The following is an 18,778-nucleotide window of genomic DNA, read 5'->3' on the forward strand; positions in this document are numbered from 1 at the left end:
CTGGCAGGCTCAGTTGGTAGAACATGTGACTCTTGATCTCTGGGTCATGAGTTTGAACCCCACCATGAGCATGGAGCTTACTTAAAAATAAATAAATAAATATTTCATGGGAAATACACATATAACATTTTGCAGTTGTTTGAGCTGAATTGGCCCTTTTTTAAATAGACGGTTTTACCTGGACATGTTTTACATGTCAAACATGACAGCCAAACTATTATTCCAACTTGGGCATTTAGCAGGCATGTTCTTAAATATGAAGAAAGCCTGTCAGTTCAAAGAAAACAACTGTCAGTATTTGTTGCCAATGATAAAATTTGAGGTAACTAGAAATTTAAAATCTGGAAAACTTTAATCTGCTACCCATGAGATCAATAGCTTGTCATTACTTCAAGATTTAATCTGATGAGATTTATGGTAAAATTAACAAATGTGACTTTTTTTATACTGTGTCATGAAACTTGGAAGATCTGCACAATTCCCTGAAACAATACTTTCCAAATGGCTGAAGCATATTACAAAAACACATACATCAGTAAAAGAGACATTAGAAGCGCAAGACAGGGCATCTGTGTGACTCAGTCAGTTAAGTTTCCTACTCTTGGTTTCAGCTCATGTCTGATCTCATGGGTCATGGGATCTAGTCCTGCGCCAGGCTTCTTGTTCAGCACAGTATACTTAGATTTCTCTGCTTCTCCCTCTCTTTCTGTCCCTTCCCCCTACTTGCAAGATCTCTCTCAAATAAACAAATAAATACAATCTTTTTTTAAAAATGTGCAAGACTGACCAATGGCTTTATGAAAAGTTCCTTGACATTTTTTCAGATACCCCTTGAAACTAGCTTTTACCTCTTATCTAGGTTGAACATAGTCTCAGAGAAGAATGTCCATAGACATTGTAAAAAGAAATCAAATGCTTTTCTGTTTTCCAACTGTGTATCTATGTGAGGTTTGACTTTCTCATGGAGTTCAACCAAAACAAATATTGCAACAAATTAAATGCCGAAGTAGATATGAGAATCTAGTCATTTTTTTTATTAGACCAGCTATTTTAAGAGATTTGTAAAAACATAAAACAGTGTTACTCTTCTTGCTAATTTTTTTGTTTGTTTTATTTTTACAGATTTTATTTATTTGACACACACAGAGAAAAATCACAAGTAGGCAGAGAGGCAGGCAGAGAGAGGGGGGAAGCAGGCTCTCTGCTGAGCAGAGAGCCCGATGCGGGACTCAATCTCAGGACCCTGAGATCATGACCTGAGCTGAAGGCAGAGGCTTAACCCACTGAGCCACCCAGGTGCCCAATTTTTTGTTTTGTTTTGAAAAATAGATTTTTTTTTAACAAAGATGCAGTTTTATAGTAGCAGTTTCATAGTAATGTGCTGTGTGTTTCTTATTGTAATTATTAATGACTCAATAAATAATTATTTTAAAATTTTCTGTTTTATTTTCTAATATGCTGAATATTGATAAATATAACCCACATAAACTGAAGCTCCTTGGGGTCTTAATTTTTAGAAGTGTAAGAAAGTCCTGACATCTAAAAGTTTGAGGACTCCAGCTTAAAATAACTAGAGATACCAAGAGTTAATGAGAGGAAGAAAATTAACACTTGTTTGTTATGTTCTAAACTAGCTCAGTTTTCACAGTTATCCTAGGATGTGAATATTATTATCTCCATTTACAAGAGAAGAGACCAAGTTCATAGAGTGTAAATTGTTTGTAAATCTAAGGTTATGATTTAAACCCAGGTCTGAAAAACTCCACACTCTTTCCTCCTACCTCTCATTGCCTTCCTACTAAAGAACATTTTATTCCATAATTATAAGGTTTGGATTGATCAAAGGATTGACTTTTATGTTTGGTATTTAAGTTCTTGGTGTGTATATGTCTGGGAGGTAGTATCTGGACAGAGAAAGTGGAAGAATTAAGAATGTGATGGGCAAGGAAAAATATAATGTGGGAAAGAAATTGTTATTTATAATTTTAACTAATGGTCTTTTTTTTTTTAAGATTTTATTTACTTATTTGACAGAGAGGGGGAGAGAGAGAGAGCACAAGTAGAGGGAGCAGCAGACAAAGGGAGAGGGAGAAGCAGGCTCCTTGCTGAGCAGTGAGTCTGATGTCAGGATCAATCCCAGGACCCAGGAATCATGACCTGAGCTGAGGGGAGCTGCTTAACCAACTGAGCCACCCAGGAGCCCAACCAATGGTGGTTTTGTCAATAAGAATAAAAGCAATACCTTTTAAGAAATGGGAAAATATTGATCTTCCAAGAGATCAATTGTATGATCCTTGTTTGGGACCCCATTCACCATACTTTATACTTCACTCTGTTGGTGTTGCTAGTAAGTAACATTTATGGAGCACTTCATGGTCAAGGCTAGTACCAAATTCTTCATTACCTTACCCAATCCTTCTGACCACTGTGTGTGATTCTTCTGGTTATTCCAAACTAAAGCTTTGAGGGTGAAAGTCTCATCTATAAGTGTTATAAGTGAGTTATAAATTATAAGTGAGTAGATGAATCAAAACCAAATCCAGGGCTGACTGTCAAACCCATGCTCTTATATCACTATGCTATATTGCATGCCTTCTCCCCAAAGAATTTCAACTTTTTGAGGACTGGGTGCAAATCATTTTCTTCCAGATATCCCCATGCCTAACACAACATTTGGTACATAGTTGGAGCACAGTAAATTTTTGTTGAATGAATGAATAAAAGAATGCATGAATGAAAAGCAGTCAGAGCTTTGAAAAGCCAAACTTCTCTCTTTTTTCTAGGAATCTGATTAAAGGCAGGGTCTTGTTAGATGATGGGCTGCCCATTTAGCCGAGCCATTTATTTGTTAATTTTAGTTGTTTTCTCTAGCAACATACCTTAGCATTGTTTCCCACTGTCATTACTGTACTTCATATTCCTACAGAAAGAATGATTTTAAACAAGCCCTTTGAGACAGAGGTAACACTTTGAAATCCTAAATGAAACTACACTGCTAGACTCGCTACCCTAAGACCTAAATAATACAGATTTTAAACAGGTACGACTTTTTCTGATTAAAAAAAGGGGGGGCAGAGAATTAGAAATGCTTTTGTATTAAATAATTAGGAGGTGTTAAAAGAAAGTTTTTTTCACTTTACAAGTGAATCAAACAACTGATAACAGTAATCATACCTTACTATTTATTATACAGCATAAATCTGCTCTCTAGAAATCTACTTGTTCAGTGTTATTGGAAGTGCTAGAAAGATCCATTTTTTTTCCTTCCTTACTAACAGAATCCTGGCTTTATTGGGGGTAACAATATGCTTCTTTTGCAACTAGCTGTAGCCATGTAACAAAGTCTACCAATGAGATACAAATATAAGGAGGTGGGGAAACTTTCTGACAAAACTCCTTATATTGAGGAAATAAAATTCAACATCCATTTATGATTAAAAAAAAACTTTACCCAAGAAGAAATCTCATAAAAGGATTCCAAAAAACCACTAGCTAACAACATAATCAATGGTGAAATGTTGAAGATATTCTCCCAAAATCACAAGAAACATAAGTGACATCTCTCTCCACTTTAAAATGACCCTAACTAGTGCAATAAGGCAAGAAAAAGAATGAAGAGGTATATAAACTGGAAGAGGAAGTGTTATTCATAAATGACATGATTAAGTACACAGAAAATTTTTAGGAATTTATAAAAAAAATCAATCTAGAACCAATGACAAAATTTATCAAGGTTGCAGAATACAATGTGAGTACGCAAAATCAACTGTGTTTCTGTATGTAATACAGAATATTTTGTAATATTACAAAATATGTAAAATACATAATATTTTTTAAAAACCCTAGGAATAAATCAAACAAAGGATGTGTGGGATATCTATCTTGAAAATGACAAACCATTTCTGAGAAAAAGAAGACAATACCTAAATGAATAGAAATGTGTGTCATATGTAATGATTGGAACATTCAGTATTTTTAGGAGATCCATTCTCTCTAAATTGACCTATGAGTTCAGTGCAATTCTAATCAAAATCTCAGCATGTTTTTCTGAAGAAATCAACAATCTGATTCTAAAATTTCTGTGGAAATGCAGAGTATCTAGAATAGCAAAACAAAAGGGGAACAAAGAGGATTTACACTCTTGATGTCAAGATTTTTTATAAAGTTGCAGTAATAAGGATGGGAAGACATTGGTGTTTACATGGGTGTAATCAGTGGGTCAGTGGGTCAGAATGAAGTGTCCAGAATTACACTCATACATATGCACTCAATTGCTTATTAAAAAGGGCATAAAGATAATTTAATGGGGAAAGGAAAATCTTGCTTAACAAATAGTGCTGGAGCAATCGGATAATTGCATGGGAACAAAAGACAAATCTAAGCCTTTCCCTCATTCCAAACATAAAAAAGTAATTTGAGATTATAGACTTAAATGCAAGAGCTTGAACCATAAAGTTTCTAGAATCAAAAAAGGAAGACAATTTGGGTTATTTGGTTGGGCAAAGATTTTAAAAATTGACAAACCAGATTTCAACAAAACTAGAAACTTTTGCTTGGCCAAAGGCATTACTACAAAAATAAAAACACAACCCACAAACTGGGAAGAAATATTTATAAAGCATAAATTTGGTGAAGAGCTTTTATCCAGGATATACAAAGAACTCATATGACACAATATTAAGAAGAAAATCTAAACTTTAAGAATGGACAAAAAATTTGAAAAGATACTTCACAAAATAAGATATGAGAATGGGAGAAAGACACATGAAAAGATGCTCAACAACATTTGTTACTAGGGAAATGTAAATTAAAGCTACAGTAAGATACACAGCCATTAGAATGGCTAAAATTAGAAAGACTGACAATACTAGATGTTATCAAGGATTTGGAATGATTGGAATCCTCACACATTGCTGATGGAATGTAAAATGGCACATCTACTTTGGAAAAAAACTTGATAGTTCCTTTAAGGATTAAAGTGACACTTATTACACAATTCAGTAATTCCAATTCTAGGTATCTATCCAAGAGAACAAAACATACCTACACACAAAGATTTATAAGCAAGTGGTCAATCATAGCAGCATTTTTCATGATAGCCAAAAAGTGGAAAACAGCCCAAATGTCCCTCAATGAAAGAATGAATAAGTGAAGTATAGTAAATACATAGAGTGGACTATTACTTAAAACAAAAAGGAATAAACTGCTGATAAACACAAAATGAATCTCAAAAACATTATATTGAACAAAAGAAGCCAGAAATAAATTGTATATATTGTATTATTGCATTAATATGAAATCCAAGAATAGGCAAAAACCAATCTAAATTATGGAATTCAGAAAACGATTACCTCTGGGGGAGTAGAACTGACTATAATACACACAAAGAAACTTTCTGAAGTGATGGAAATGTTTTACATCACGTTTTAGGTAGTAATTACGTTGGTATATTCAACTGTCAAAACTCATCAGTCTGAGCTTTTCCATGTGTGCATCTTGGTACATGTCAATTATACCTCAAAATAAAAGGTGGGGAGACAGTGCCCTTTATTGATCTGCTCCTCTTTTCCTCTTTCTTTTCTGCCTACAATGAAGAAGTTTTGAGTAATATCCCTGAAAACTCCTTAGGCCTTGAAGATAAAATCCAAGAGCCAATATGGTAGAGCAGAAAGCAGAAAAGGTCCAGATCCCTGATGTGGGGACCTGCCATATCAGCCCTGAATTGCCTTTCTCTAGACTCCGTTCATGTGAGAAAGAAAAAAACTCTCCCTTTATAAGCTACTATCCCTGATGTTTGCAACCAAACACAGCTTCTAACAGTTATAATCAGGGATGAATTCCTTTCATGGTGAAATTATTTTGACTGTGTTAGATTATTGTTAAGAACCACACTGAAATGTTTTTAAATGATATAAAGGTGCTTGTCTTTTAGAGATGATGCCTTAGGTGTATACAAGTATTAAAAGTCAATATAGGGACACCTGGGTGGCTCAGTTGGTTGGATGACTGCCTTCAGCTCAGGTCATGATCCCGGGGTCCCAAGATCGAGTCCCGCATCGGGCTCCCAGCTCCACGGGGAGTCTGCTTCTCTCTCTGACCTTCTCCTCACTCATGCTCTCTCTCACTGTCTCTTTCTCAAATAAATAAATAAAATCTTTAAAAAAAAAAAAGTCAAGATAGTTTTGGAAAGTCATTGCACCTACACTAGATTCATAGTAGAAAGGGCCTTGGTTTGGGATCAACCTAGACTTGGTACAGATCACTGATGAGTCATGCAGCCTTGGGAAAATTACTAACCTGGCAGAGCCTCTGTTACTTCTTCTGAGTATAGGTATGATAAAACCTGCTTTCAACTGCTGTTATTATGAAGACTGAATGAGGTCATGTATGTGAAACCTTCAGCACAGAGTTTGGCACAGAGCAAATGGTAGATCTTTATAGAAAGATATTGAATAATTTGATTCTGAATATGTCATAGACTGTACAGGTAAGCCATCACAAAGCAACTTGCCCTTGACAATCATCCAGATAATAAATGGTTTTAACAGTTGATAATAACAGGGTATAGTGGGGTCCATAATGCTTCATTTCCTACCGAATTGGATAGCAGTGAAGGTTGCCAAATCCTTCTCCAAGCAGAAAGAGAAATCCGCATTTCCCAAAGTATGTCAGACGGAGCTGCACAAATTGTTATTTTGGCAGAAGTCATTGCAGTGGAGAAAGATACCTTGAGAAAGTGTGAATTACTGTCCAATACCCTCAAAAAGTGGTGGTCCTTGGGCCTAGAATGTCTCTGAGGGGCTGGGATGGACACAGGCCTTTGGTACCTACAGTGAAAAATTTGCTTCCCTAAGTCTTAAAAACACAAAGTCAAATTTGCCACATCCTGAAAAAGCTGCTACATAGGAAGACAGACATGAGAATGCTACAAGAACCCAAGACGAGAACTGGGTATTAAGATGAGGTCAACTTGGTTTCAAGAAACCCAGGCAACTGAGAGAGCTGCTGAGATCCAACCTGGCAGGCGGGAAATGCCAGGGAGTTAGCAAGATCCTGCCAAGCGCAGCTCAGAGTGGGGCTATCTTTACAGAAAATCAGTGTTCCACAATGCCAGAGAATCATTTACTTACCTGCAAGGGTTGGCGATTTCTTCTGGTGTTGTTTTCACAAAAGGGGAGACGGGTTTTTCCACAAAAGAGCCGAAGCCCAGTCTAAAGTTGCTGGTTAATTTAGACATCTCCTTGGAAAGTAGAGAGCCCAGCTCTTTAATGGTGTTGAGGTCATCATCCATGGAGGCCGAGAGGTCCATGAGGTAATACAAGTCCACTGGGTAATCCTCTGTCTGGCGGACTTGCACTTGTAGAGTCTGTTCACTGCCTGCAAAGCCCCCGGAGAAAAGCAAATCCATGAAAATACACTGAGACTTCTTCGTGAGCGGCCAATTACTGGGTCACCTGGCTATTTCGTTTCAGTGAGAACTGAAGTTGAAGATACTTAGGATTTCATAAACTATCTGGTAAAGTTTACAAGTGAATGAGCCCATGAGAATCTCTCAGCAGCGAGTTTAGAGCTACTGAAGGAGGTAAAAGTTAGGATATTTTATATCTCCTTGGGAGAGCTAGCATCCATTTAGATGGAAGATAAGCTGAATTTTTTGTATGTGGTTTTAGCAAAAGAGAAGAACATAAAGAGGAGTTTAAAGCTACATTACAACGCTTAAAGAAATGTGAGGTAAGCCTTAACAACATTTGAGTAATTCAAATGCTTACTATTAGATAAGCTTATTTTAGTAACGCGTTTGGAGTGCAAGTGACCGATGTGAATGAAGAAAAGTGTTAGGCCAGCGATTCTCTATTTCCTTCAGAATGGGAAATCTGAGTCAAAATAATCAATGATATGTAAGATGGTACAAGATATGTTAGCTTAATAGTGGTATTACCATGTGGCATGAGATGTATTACATGAGCCAATGCTCCTGGAAATTATAACATACCTGGTCTCAATTTAAGAGTCAACTTTTGAGGCGCGATCTGAACAATATCAGAACTATTCTTCTGTCTGCCTACACTGAGAGGCTTATTTGTATGTATTTCTATTTGGGAGACAGGGTTTTCGATGAAAGTGAGTTGACATCCTTTAGCTAAGAGAGTTGCTGGGGTATCACACCTTTCTCCAACTCCAGATGGATGGGTAAAATTCTAAAAAAAAGACAAAGAAAAAGAAGACAAGTCTCCATTTGTTTATAGGACAAAAAAAAATTTTTTTTGGCTTGTTTTGCTAGTTAGGTATCTTGCCTTACTCAGTATATCATATTCCCATGGGCCTGATGTTAATTGTAGGTCTAAAATTAAGTTTCAGCAGAATAACCAGAGAATTCTGCCAGTAAAATTCCAAGTAAAATAGGAATCTCCTTTTAGCTAGACTCAGTTGGATTCTCCTAACAGTCTTTTATTTGTTGGCGTTGCCATTTTGTTTTTAATGTTCACTTCTTTAACGCTTCTTCTGTGCCGTGACCAGAGCCTTGAAACAGTTGGGTTCTAGAGTTAATATCATCTCATGGGTTTAATCTGTTTGGGTTGACCTGTAGGCTCCTGGACTGTCTTACCTCTCAGTATGTCTATTACCAAATCTGGTGGCAAAGACAGGCTTTCCTGTGGGGTCTGAAAGGGCAAAAGATGGTGACATTTCCCTATCTAGCTCTCTGTTGAGTTTTAATTCGTGGATGCCTCATTACCCCCACTATTGCAGCCTTACTTCGCTGAAGTTGGCCTCTTGGAGACTTCAAACTCCGTGTCTGAAAGTGTTTCAGGTCAAGGTCTTGTAGAACTTCTCTCCAAGATTTGGAGTTGGGAAGCAAAAGGGACTATGGCATAAAAGGCCACCTTTCTGTGTAGGACTCAGAAGTTTCCCAGTCCCCTTCTGATCCATGTCGTAACAGGAGACAGCGAAATGAATGTTTCCAGGCAGAGGTGTGGCCAGTACAACCTTGCAACATTGACCTGTCTTACCTGAGAGCCAAGGCTGTTCTAGAGGTACTCCTAGCTCTAAGCAAAGTCAAGCCTAAGGCTTATTGACTCTCATGCTTGAAAAGAAGCAAACCAATGTGCATATTGTTTTTCCTCATCTCTTAGAATTCTAAGCCACTCTAGCTATTTCACCAACTAAAAAAATAACATTTCTTCTGAAATTCATTTTTTAAAGATCCATTTATTTATTTGAGAGAAAGAGAGCGTGTGCATGGAAGGAGGGGCAGAGGGAGAAGGGAAGAGAGAGAATCTCAAGCAGAGTCCCTGCTGAGCGTGAAGCCCAGCGTGGGGCTGGGTCTCATGACCATGAAATCATGATATGAGTCGAAATCAAGAATCAGACACTTAACAGACTGAGCCACCCAGGCTCCCCTGAAATTCATTTTTTACAATATAACTCATTATCTGCCAGCCAGCCCCGTGCATATTTGAGGCCCTGGACTAAGCATCGCGAACACTGTAACTTCTCCTGGTATGTCCAAGGCAAACAGTGGCTTGACAAGGCCTCAGGATGCTTCTCAGCAAGTGTTGCTGCTACCACGTGTAACCACAGTGCTGGCCAGCGCGTCAGAGGTGGTGTTAACGTTAGACCTGTTTTTTCAATCTGCTCTAAACAGAGGCCTAATGTATTTTTTGCTTCAGTTGCTTCAACTACTACTACTATTAGAGAGCATTTAGAAAAATGCGACCTTAAAAACTGGTGGTGATTCGTGGGGTGCCTGGGTGGCTCCGGTTAAGTGTCTCCCTTGGGCTCAGGTCACAATCCCAGGCTCCCTCTCCCTCTGCCCTTCCCCCACACTTGTGCTCCTACACAATTTCTCTCTCTCTCAAATAAATAAATAAAATCTTAAAAAAAAATCAACAGTGATTTGGCTAATAAGTATCATCTGCAAGTAAAACTATCAATAGTAACTTAAACTCTCTTAAATGAATTCTTAAAAAAATGCATTTAAATAAAAATTCTACAGGTAGGCCTACAGTTAGACTGATCTGTTGTTTTATGTCTCTGGCGTGCAACTAATACTGTCTTCTTCAGGAAGTCAACATAAAAAAAATACATGGGTTTTTCCCTCTTGGTATATTCTCAAAACTGCTTTTGATACATGAGCTCAAAAAAAGCATAATTCTTTTACACAGTTACGTATGGCCCATCTGTCAAAGCAGTAGTGGGGGAGTAAGCTTGGTTCACACTGTGTGCCTATGAGGCCCTCCTCCATGGAATACATTCAGCCTAGGAATCTGAGTCTTAATCGTTCTCTCCCCTTCCTCCTGGGCCAGGCACCCAGGCTTATTCCCCTTTGAGCCTGTTACTCAGTTCTCGCTGAACCTGGTATTTGTGTGCTTTCATTTATGCTCAGATGTTCTTTATGAGATTCAGTAGAGAACTGTTTTAAATCCAGAAAGAGTTAAGGCAGCTCTTTCTTACCAGGAATCATTTACAGACTGTTCTTCAGGGCCACGGGACGCAGTGACTTGGGATTCCTTGTTACCCATGCCCCCACCCCTTATATTACTTTCACATACTTTTCAGTTTGATCATATAAGGAATGTCCGTTTCAGGCTTTGTCATCGGTGTGGTACAGTCATCAACTCATGAAAGCTCAATTTTTAAAAAGAACTGGATACTGTCCTAGCAGTAAAATTTGCCCCAAACCTAGAAGATTTCTCTTAGAGCCTAGCCGTGGTTCCCAGGGGATCCTGGTTCCCAGATGGAACGCAATTATGATATTGAAGTCCTGTGTACATTTAACTTTAGAAAATATCATCTCCAAGATCTCCGATTACTCAGGGCCTTGGTATTTGACACGTAACCAGTGAGAAATGACTTTAAAATAATAGGAGGAATCAGGTTAAATAAAGGAACCCAGATAGGTAATTTTCACAATGATTTGACATTCGCAACCTCCGCAAGTTGTTTCTGGAGGTAATCACATGAATGGCACTGTGGCCTATTGATGCTTTTATTTTCCTTTCCCTATTCGTCTCACTCCTGTTCCCCACAGAAGGCAGGACACTCCCAGAGCAATCACCGAGGGAAGCCGCATAACCCGTAACTGCAGTTTTACCAGCACGCTGAGGTGGTTTATTTACCTCCTGAGAACACCAGGCACACTGAGGTCCAATGAGCAAACAGTCTTCACAGGTTTCTGCACCTCCCATGGCACAGCCACCTGTGTTTAAACCCAGTAAGACACAAGGATTCAGCAGACTCACATTCATTTTCATTTACGAGAAAGAAGTCTAGTTCTTAACGTGCTCGAACTAAGCAACATCAGAGTCGATGTTAGCCTTCAGAGATCAGTCCTTAAAATGTTAGCAACTTGTTAAAAAGTTCATATTTCACGTCTGCCCCATGGAGAAGACATATGTCTTTTTAGCCAAAAGGGATCATTCTTTTTTTCCTAAAATACAAAACTACTTCAACTTTCACAAACTTAGGACCGTTTGTTATATTTATTATCCTCATTCACTATCCCCCACTTCAATTTTTAAAAATTATTTGCTACCAATAAAAAATGCGTCTCTCTTAAATGTATGTTTTTTTTTTTTTTTTAATTCAACAGACGAATGGATTTTTTATTTTTAAAGTAAGTTTTTCTTTCTCGGGATTATTTCTCTTAAGTGGAAGACCCTGTCAATAGAATAGCTAGAAAAGTTAACCAAGACGGTTGTCACTAAGGAATTAAGGAGCCCTATTGTGTAGTTAAGCTGTTTAATTCTCCTCATTAACATGCCTGTGCAACCTTTGTATTTATTTACCTGAAGCCTAGAGCATTTGCTGTGGGAACAGCCCTGCCTCTGCCTGTAATATGTTAAAGCGTTTGTTCAATGGCAAACAAGCAATCGAACAGATCAAATAAAAAATGACTTCAGATACAGTTTCTGAACCAAATGACAGGTTTGTCAAGCGTACCACGAAAGCAATATATCGGAGAGCTTAGGTCTTACCTTGTACGTGATCATTCCTTCCTAGAAATAGAAAGAACAGGCAAAGCAGTTCGATCCCCATTCGTTTCAGTTCTCGCTGTGCAGACAGATTAAAAAATGAATTACCTTCAGCATTATAAGACCAAAGCTGAACATCGTGAAAAAGTCTTTCTTTCTTGAGGTTTAAAATGTTAAATACTACTTACACTGCTTTGGAAAGAACCTTGAGATGTAAATTTAAAAGTTTTCATTAAGACTGAAATGAAAACAGGCTACCTGGACAGGTAAAGAAGGAAAGCTGTGTTTAAAAGCAACTTCAACATGATTTACTTCCTTGTTCTCCTTATAAGGAAAGCAGGTGTACAATCACCAAGAAGGTGGGGAAATTCATTCAGTAGAAATTTTTGTGGGAGTTCTCTTAGTCTCTCTGCATCCTAGAGAAAGTTAATATCTTTAGTGAAATGTTGACCAATAAAATGTCAGAAAAGCAATGGAAATATAATCTGAAGTTGTTCCTAAAATAATATTAATTCAGTAACAATAGTAAAGGTGATAAATAAAACAAAAACATATAAGTTATATGTAAGGAGGGTTTTAAAAATGAGCTAAAGGAATATACCTGAGATTTTTGTATTCCATTGTTAAATCCTTCGCAGATAATTGAAAGGAACTCTGAAAAATAAAAATTATTTCACAATTAAAATAGAAGGCAGGCTAGGGAAAGTAAAACACTGTGCTCCCTTGCTTTTCAAACCGGATGAAAGATATTCTTTCCATGAGTATAGAATCCTTAATTAAGAAGTGATATTGGAAATAAATATAATATATGAAAATGAAATTAGAACCAGATTAGATAACTTCACAACAACAACAATGGAAACAGACACATAGGTGCCCCGGATTTGGCGTCCTTCTGGATAGGGACCAAGGGCTCTTTTCTCTGTCCCAGCCTCTAGCTCACCACTTGGCACATTGCAGGTAATCAGTGGTTAAAAGGAAGAGTGGCCAATTTAAAATAGTTAACAATCTATGGCTAAATTCATGAGGTTGATTATATATTCGTCCCAATGTATTCAGGAGAATGTATGGGGATTTGTAAAAACTCCAAACAGGTAAGAATCAAATATTCGCTTTGTTACTCTCTAAACTGTCTGACCTTGGACAGGCTTCTTTGTGGCTGGGCGTTTGTCCTGGGAGATTAGCTTTTAAAGGTGTATTTCTAGACAAGCATGCGAATCCTGTGGAGAGAGGGAAAACTAATTATAGACTGTTCAGGTTCTTCTCAGAAGGCTATGTTCAATTTTGAACTCCATCATACACACGAACATGAAAGAACATGGCAAGAATCCTGTAGAGAGAAACCAGAATTATTAAAGAGCTGAAAGATAAGCCTTTTGGGAGAAAAACACGGTATGAAATCAATTGATTTAGCTTAAAGAAGAGATTGAGGCATAAAATATCTATGCCCCTGATATTGTCTCTATATTCGTACCTCATATTAACTGTTTTCATCTATCCACCCATTCATTCATTCATCCATTGATTCATTCATTCAACAAATACTTATTGAGCATCTACTCTGTGTCAGGTATCATTGTAGAAGCAGAGATGATATGTCAGTAAACAAACCCAAGTTCTTAACTCATGAAACATATACTCTAAGCTGCTGCTTAAAATCAGACAGTAATAAAGGTGAAGAAAAATGATAAAGCTGGCTAAAAGGAAAGGGGGGTAGTGAGGGTGTGTTATTTTATTTAGGATAGTCAAGAAGAGTTCTCTGCTCAACTGACACCTGACAGAGCCCTAACTGACTTGGGCAACAAAGTGTAAAGGCCGTGAGTTAGCCTCACACTCAGCATTTTCAAAGACAGTGAGAACGAGAAAGGAGAGGAAGGGTAGCCTAGTGGGTCGATTTAGTGGCAGAGTTCAGAGGGTACGTCGTTTTGACCTTGAATTTTACTGTAAATGCATTTGGAATGTCATTGGAAGGTTGGAAGCAGAATAATATTATTTGATTTACATTTGAAAAGAATTACTCTGGCTGGCAGGGAGGTGTGGGGGCACGGTGAGAAGGTAGGAGGCCAATTAGAAATTTACGGCAGTTGTCTAAGAGACAAGGTGGTTGAGACTAGGATATGGTACTATAGAAGGATAGCAGTGCTCAGACGTAAGTTATAATTTGAAAACAGAATAGGCTTGGGATGCCTGGAGGGCTCAGTCAGTTAAGCATGTGCCTTCAGCTCAGGTCATGACCCTGGGGTGCTAGAATTGAGTCCCGCATCAGGCTCCTTGCTCAGTGCGGAGCCTACTTCTCCCTCTGCCTGCCGCTCACCCTGCCTGTGCACTTGCTTGTGCTATCTCTCTCTGACGGATAAATAAATAAAATCCTTAAAAAAAAAAAAAAAAGAAAAGAAAACAATAGGCTCATGGAATATTGGTGTGGATACGGAAGAAAGAAATTCTTGGCCTGAGCAACTGAATGTCTAATAGTCTTTCCTAAGAGGGGTTACGCTGGGGAAAGATCCGTTTTCCTGTGGAGGATGGGACTGATAATATTATGCTCGAGATTTCCACGAGATAACGAAGGGAGGATGCCACCTAGGCAGTTCACTATCTGAGTCTGGAAGTGGGGGCAGTGTTGAAAGGTAAACTGTAAATTTGGGATCATCAACATGGATTTAAAGGGAAGACCCTGAATGAGATCCCAAGGGAAGGAGCGTAGATAAGGAAGAGCTCTGAGAACTGAGCCTGCGCTGGGCCCACATCTAGAGGTCAGGGGGAGCAGGATCCGGTAAAGAAAGCTGCTGGCTGAAGAACACTCCTGGCTATGAAGGAACCTCTTTCCTGGAAGACAGTTCTCCAAATATCTCTCACATTTCTGCGTGTCTTGCAAGCAGAGGCGCTGACTGCCTTTGTTCTAGATTCTCTTTTCAAGGATGTCTGAAGGGACGGATACGGTCTGTCAGGCCAAGAAAAGATTGCTTACAGCTTTGGAAAACAGAGATCTTGTCACCCTCTAGAACAGGAGTGCTTATGGCCCAGTATAAAGCATTCAGTTTCCCTAAACGCAGGGCTCTTCTGTTGTCACACTGCCCATTACATGTGCAGGTGCCCACTCTTTCCCTTGGTGTCACCTCGTGGGACTTGACCTTAGGGAACTGGTGGAAGAAAGGGCTGCCCTTCTGGCCGCCGCTATTGGTGTGAATTACGCAGTCGTTTATCTCTGACCTCGGCACCCCTTGTGTCTACCAGCATCCACGAATCTGTGATGAGCTCTCTTGTTAGCCTGCAAGGAAAATCTCAAGGCCTTCATAGTTCTTGACAATTTCTACTTGAAATCTACCTTTTTCTATAGATGGAACATGCACTTGCCAAATCTCATTTTGGAAGCGAAGATCTTACATCCCAGACTGCCTGAAGCACCTGATGGATGGTGGACAGACTAGTGTTGCTCTGGTAACTGAGTAGTCTGTCTGCCCACTGCCCTTCCCGGCAATGAGCTGGGATCAAGGATGCCCGTACAACTCTGGATGTGACCACTTCCTGGAACCTTTTCTCTAAGGTTCTAACTGTTGCCAAAAATCTCTTGTGCCTGGGAACACAGTCGGACTATCTCTCCCAGCCTGTCTTACAGTTAAAGAGAATTCCAATGACTAGCTCTTGCCAATGGAATATGAGTGGGAGTGGTACACACCAGGTCCAGACCATCTACCTATCCCTCTGCTAACTGGATACAGGCAGCATCGAGGTCCTGGGGGAATTCCAGATGCTCAACATGACCCTGTGTTTAAATTGAGGACCCTGTACCATCCCATGTACAGACTTCCCTCCCAGTTCTTAAAATCATCATTGCCGGCTTTACATACCTTGTCTCTAATTGCAGCCCCTCGAGGTTCATTCCCTGCCCTACTTCCAAGCCTTTGCCTGTGCCATTTGTGCTGCCTGGAGGCCCCCACCTTCACCTCAGTTTTCTCACTGGCTAGCTCAGCTCACTGCCATGTCTCAGCGGAGACACGAGTGCCCACAGGAGGACCTTCATGGTCTCTCCAGGCCTCTTCCCAAGGACTTTTTCCAGACAGCCTTTTTCACTCTGCTTGTAATTGCTTAATACTTGGCGTCTCTTGCCCACGAAGCTGGGAGCTCCTTTAAGGCACTTGCTTATCCAACAAGTATTCACTGAATTCTTACTACACATCAGGCAGGGACTGTGTCTTAGTTATCTTCATAGTCCCAGCAAATGGCGTAAGCCTGGCACTTTGCAGGTAGTGAATTAATATTTATCAAGTCAGTGGATGAATTTTATGTCTTCATTGTCTAGGCTTTTATCTCTTATAAGCATGCCCTCCATGGATATGAATAAACCGATAAGTAAATGAATGAATGCTTTTGGGAGCTACAAATGCAATTAGGAGAAGGAAGAGGTATCCCTTGCTTGGATTGTGATGAAAGCTGAGAAAAAAGTTAAAAAGCAAGGTGGGAAAAAATATTTAAGAGAAAATATAAAGTAGAACAATGCTACAAGAAAATGTCCATCCACTCTGTTTTCACCTTGGCACCACTCTGAAGATTTGTAACAGGCTATAAGGTATAGAAAACACATCCTTGCTTGCTGAATGTGGTACCTGGTGCCTTTTCCTGGAAAGTATCAATCCTCTGTACCCCTGTAGAGAGAGTGACCCGAGTTGTTCCATGAGGTGACCAGCAGCCCATAAGGTATCCTGGATCAAAACTGTGTCCCCTTAGCCAAGGCACCCAGATTAATTACCTATGTTCCTTTACATATGAAATCTGAACTGGGAAAGAAAGACTAAAAATCAGGGGTTTGGTATTGGGACCTGAAGCTAGCAGTACACTCAGTTTGGAGGGAACATGACTTTAAGGAGGGGATCGATGACAGGAGGAATTGGCAGCTACAAGGAGGTATAAGGAGGAAGAGGCCTAAGGCAGAGGAAAGCTATAATGGACAGAAGATGAGATGGTGGGTCAAGAGTGCCATAGTCAAAGCGGCAGAGAAGGGACCGAGAGCCCAGAATAGGACACCAGAGTCAGGTTAGCAAACTTACTCTGTCAAGGAGAAAGGAGCATGGCCTAGGCTAAGAATTGCTATAGATCCCAAATGCCCTTCCAGACTGAATCTCTCTGAGGGGGCGCCTGGGTGGCTCAGTGGGTTAAAGCCTCTGCCTTCAGCTCAGGTCATGATCCCAGGGTCCTGGGATCGAGTCCCGCATCGGGCTCTCTGCTCATCAGGGAGCCTGCTTCCTCCTCTCTCTCTGCCTGCCTCTCTGCCTACTTGTGATCTCTCTGTTGAATAAATAACTAAAATCTGAATCTCTCTGAGGCCTGGCTCTTCCTTGTCTCCCAAGACCCTGTCTCTTTTAGGGCAATGTGTATCCTTAAAACAAATTCCCATTACTTACAGGTAGTCAGGTGAGTCTCTATTCTTTAAACTCAAGAGATCCTGTCACACCATGTACATTTTTATAAAGGCTTATTAGGCTCACAGAATTATACTGTCCCGATTGTTCATAGCCCCAGCCTGGGGGCTCTGACTCCTTCTAGAAGTCTGATCTTCTTCAAAGGCTCTGAGCTGGGGGCAAGTGGAGTAACACAGCTCAGGGAAGTACGCCTGCACTTCTGCCCTTCAACGAGCGTCAGCTTCTGAGATTTGGCAATGGGCTGTCCTCAGCTGAGCCCTGACTTCAGGAAGTCATATGAACCCATCTGACTCTCTGTAATTGGCTTGGGTCTCTCCTGACGTAGCCACTCAACATCAGAGAGTGACGATCTAGAGCCCAGCAGGCTAGACCTGGCTGGTATCCAGTTCAAACCCTGGGACCTTAGTGAGACTGCCAGCTTTGGGGATAGTCTTGCTGTGTTCCCAGCTTTACTTCAAGTACCAGTGACAGGTCTACCTCTAGTTGTCTTTCTAGGAAAACGTTTCACAGTGAGTAGCTGAAAGAAGACAGAAGAAATGGGTGCTTTGTCTTAGGGTCCGACCCTGAGGTATCTATGTGTGTGATACAATGCAGGGAAGGGCATTGGCAACATGTTATGGATGACTTGCAGGTGTGTGTCATTTGCAAAGTGCAGGATACATTTGTATCCACTTGAAAAATGATACCTTCATATTTCAAGGCTTTCAAAAAAATTCTTTTAAAGAGGATATGGACCAGTCTCCTGTCATCCTGGTGCATAATGTCCACATGTATTAAATGTTAGAGAAATTTTTAGTGGCCTAGGCCTTACATTCTAGTCTCAAGTTCACTTTTTCTATTGTGGTAAAATATACATAACATAAAATCTAGCACAGTAACTGTTTTTACAATACAATACATTGTACAATACATTGACATTAAGTACATTCACATTGTTTTGTGACTTTCACTACTATCCCTTTCCAGAATTTGTATCATCCCAAACTGAAATTTTGTACCCATTAAATAATAACTTCCTGTGTCCCTGGCCTCCGCTAACCCCCACTCTTTCTTTCCACCTCTATGAATTCACTACTCTAGGTAACTGGCCAAAAGTAGAACCATACAATGAAGCCTTCTATGTGTGGCTTATTTCACTTAGCATAAATTTTCGAGGTTCATCCACATGCTTTAGAATTTCATTCCTCTTTCGGAGATAATATTCCATTGTGTGGATAAAGCACATTTTGTTTTATCTACTCATTGTCCATACCCATTGGAATTGTTTCCTCCTTTTGGCTATTGTGAATAATGGCTGCTGTGAACACGGGTTTGGTTTGAGTCTAGAGCTCGCTTTTTGAAGTCTTCGTGATGCTCATGATGGGAGGAAGTTGGGTCTACTGGGAAGAA

The 18,778-nt window shown here is 39.7% G+C and overlaps 1 protein-coding gene across 6 annotated transcripts in view; it reads right to left on the reverse strand.

Moving 5' to 3' along the window:
• Positions 1-18,778, reverse strand: part of ITGB6 (integrin subunit beta 6) — a 126,441-nt gene that overhangs the window by 63,480 nt on the left and 44,183 nt on the right. For 2 of the 6 annotated variants that reach the window (XM_044242180.1, XM_044242179.1), the window contains exons 2-7: positions 13,111-13,192; positions 12,574-12,626; positions 11,976-12,051; positions 11,118-11,197; positions 7,994-8,198; positions 7,131-7,377 (exon numbers count right to left, since the gene is read on the reverse strand). In XM_044242180.1, the coding sequence (XP_044098115.1) occupies positions 7,131-7,377; positions 7,994-8,198; positions 11,118-11,197; positions 11,976-12,036 (593 nt within the window). In that variant the 5' untranslated portion in view covers positions 12,037-12,051; positions 12,574-12,626; positions 13,111-13,192. Of the gene's footprint in view, positions 1-7,130; positions 7,378-7,993; positions 8,199-11,117; positions 11,198-11,975; positions 12,052-12,160; positions 12,270-12,573; positions 12,627-13,110; positions 13,193-18,778 lie in introns of those variants that run through there. The other 4 variants (XM_044242177.1, XM_044242178.1, XM_044242181.1 and 1 more) reach the window with 3 other exon arrangements.

The sequence above is a fragment of the Neovison vison genome, chromosome 3, assembly GCF_020171115.1.
Source record: "Neovison vison isolate M4711 chromosome 3, ASM_NN_V1, whole genome shotgun sequence".
Lineage (NCBI taxonomy): Eukaryota > Metazoa > Chordata > Mammalia > Carnivora > Mustelidae > Neogale > Neogale vison.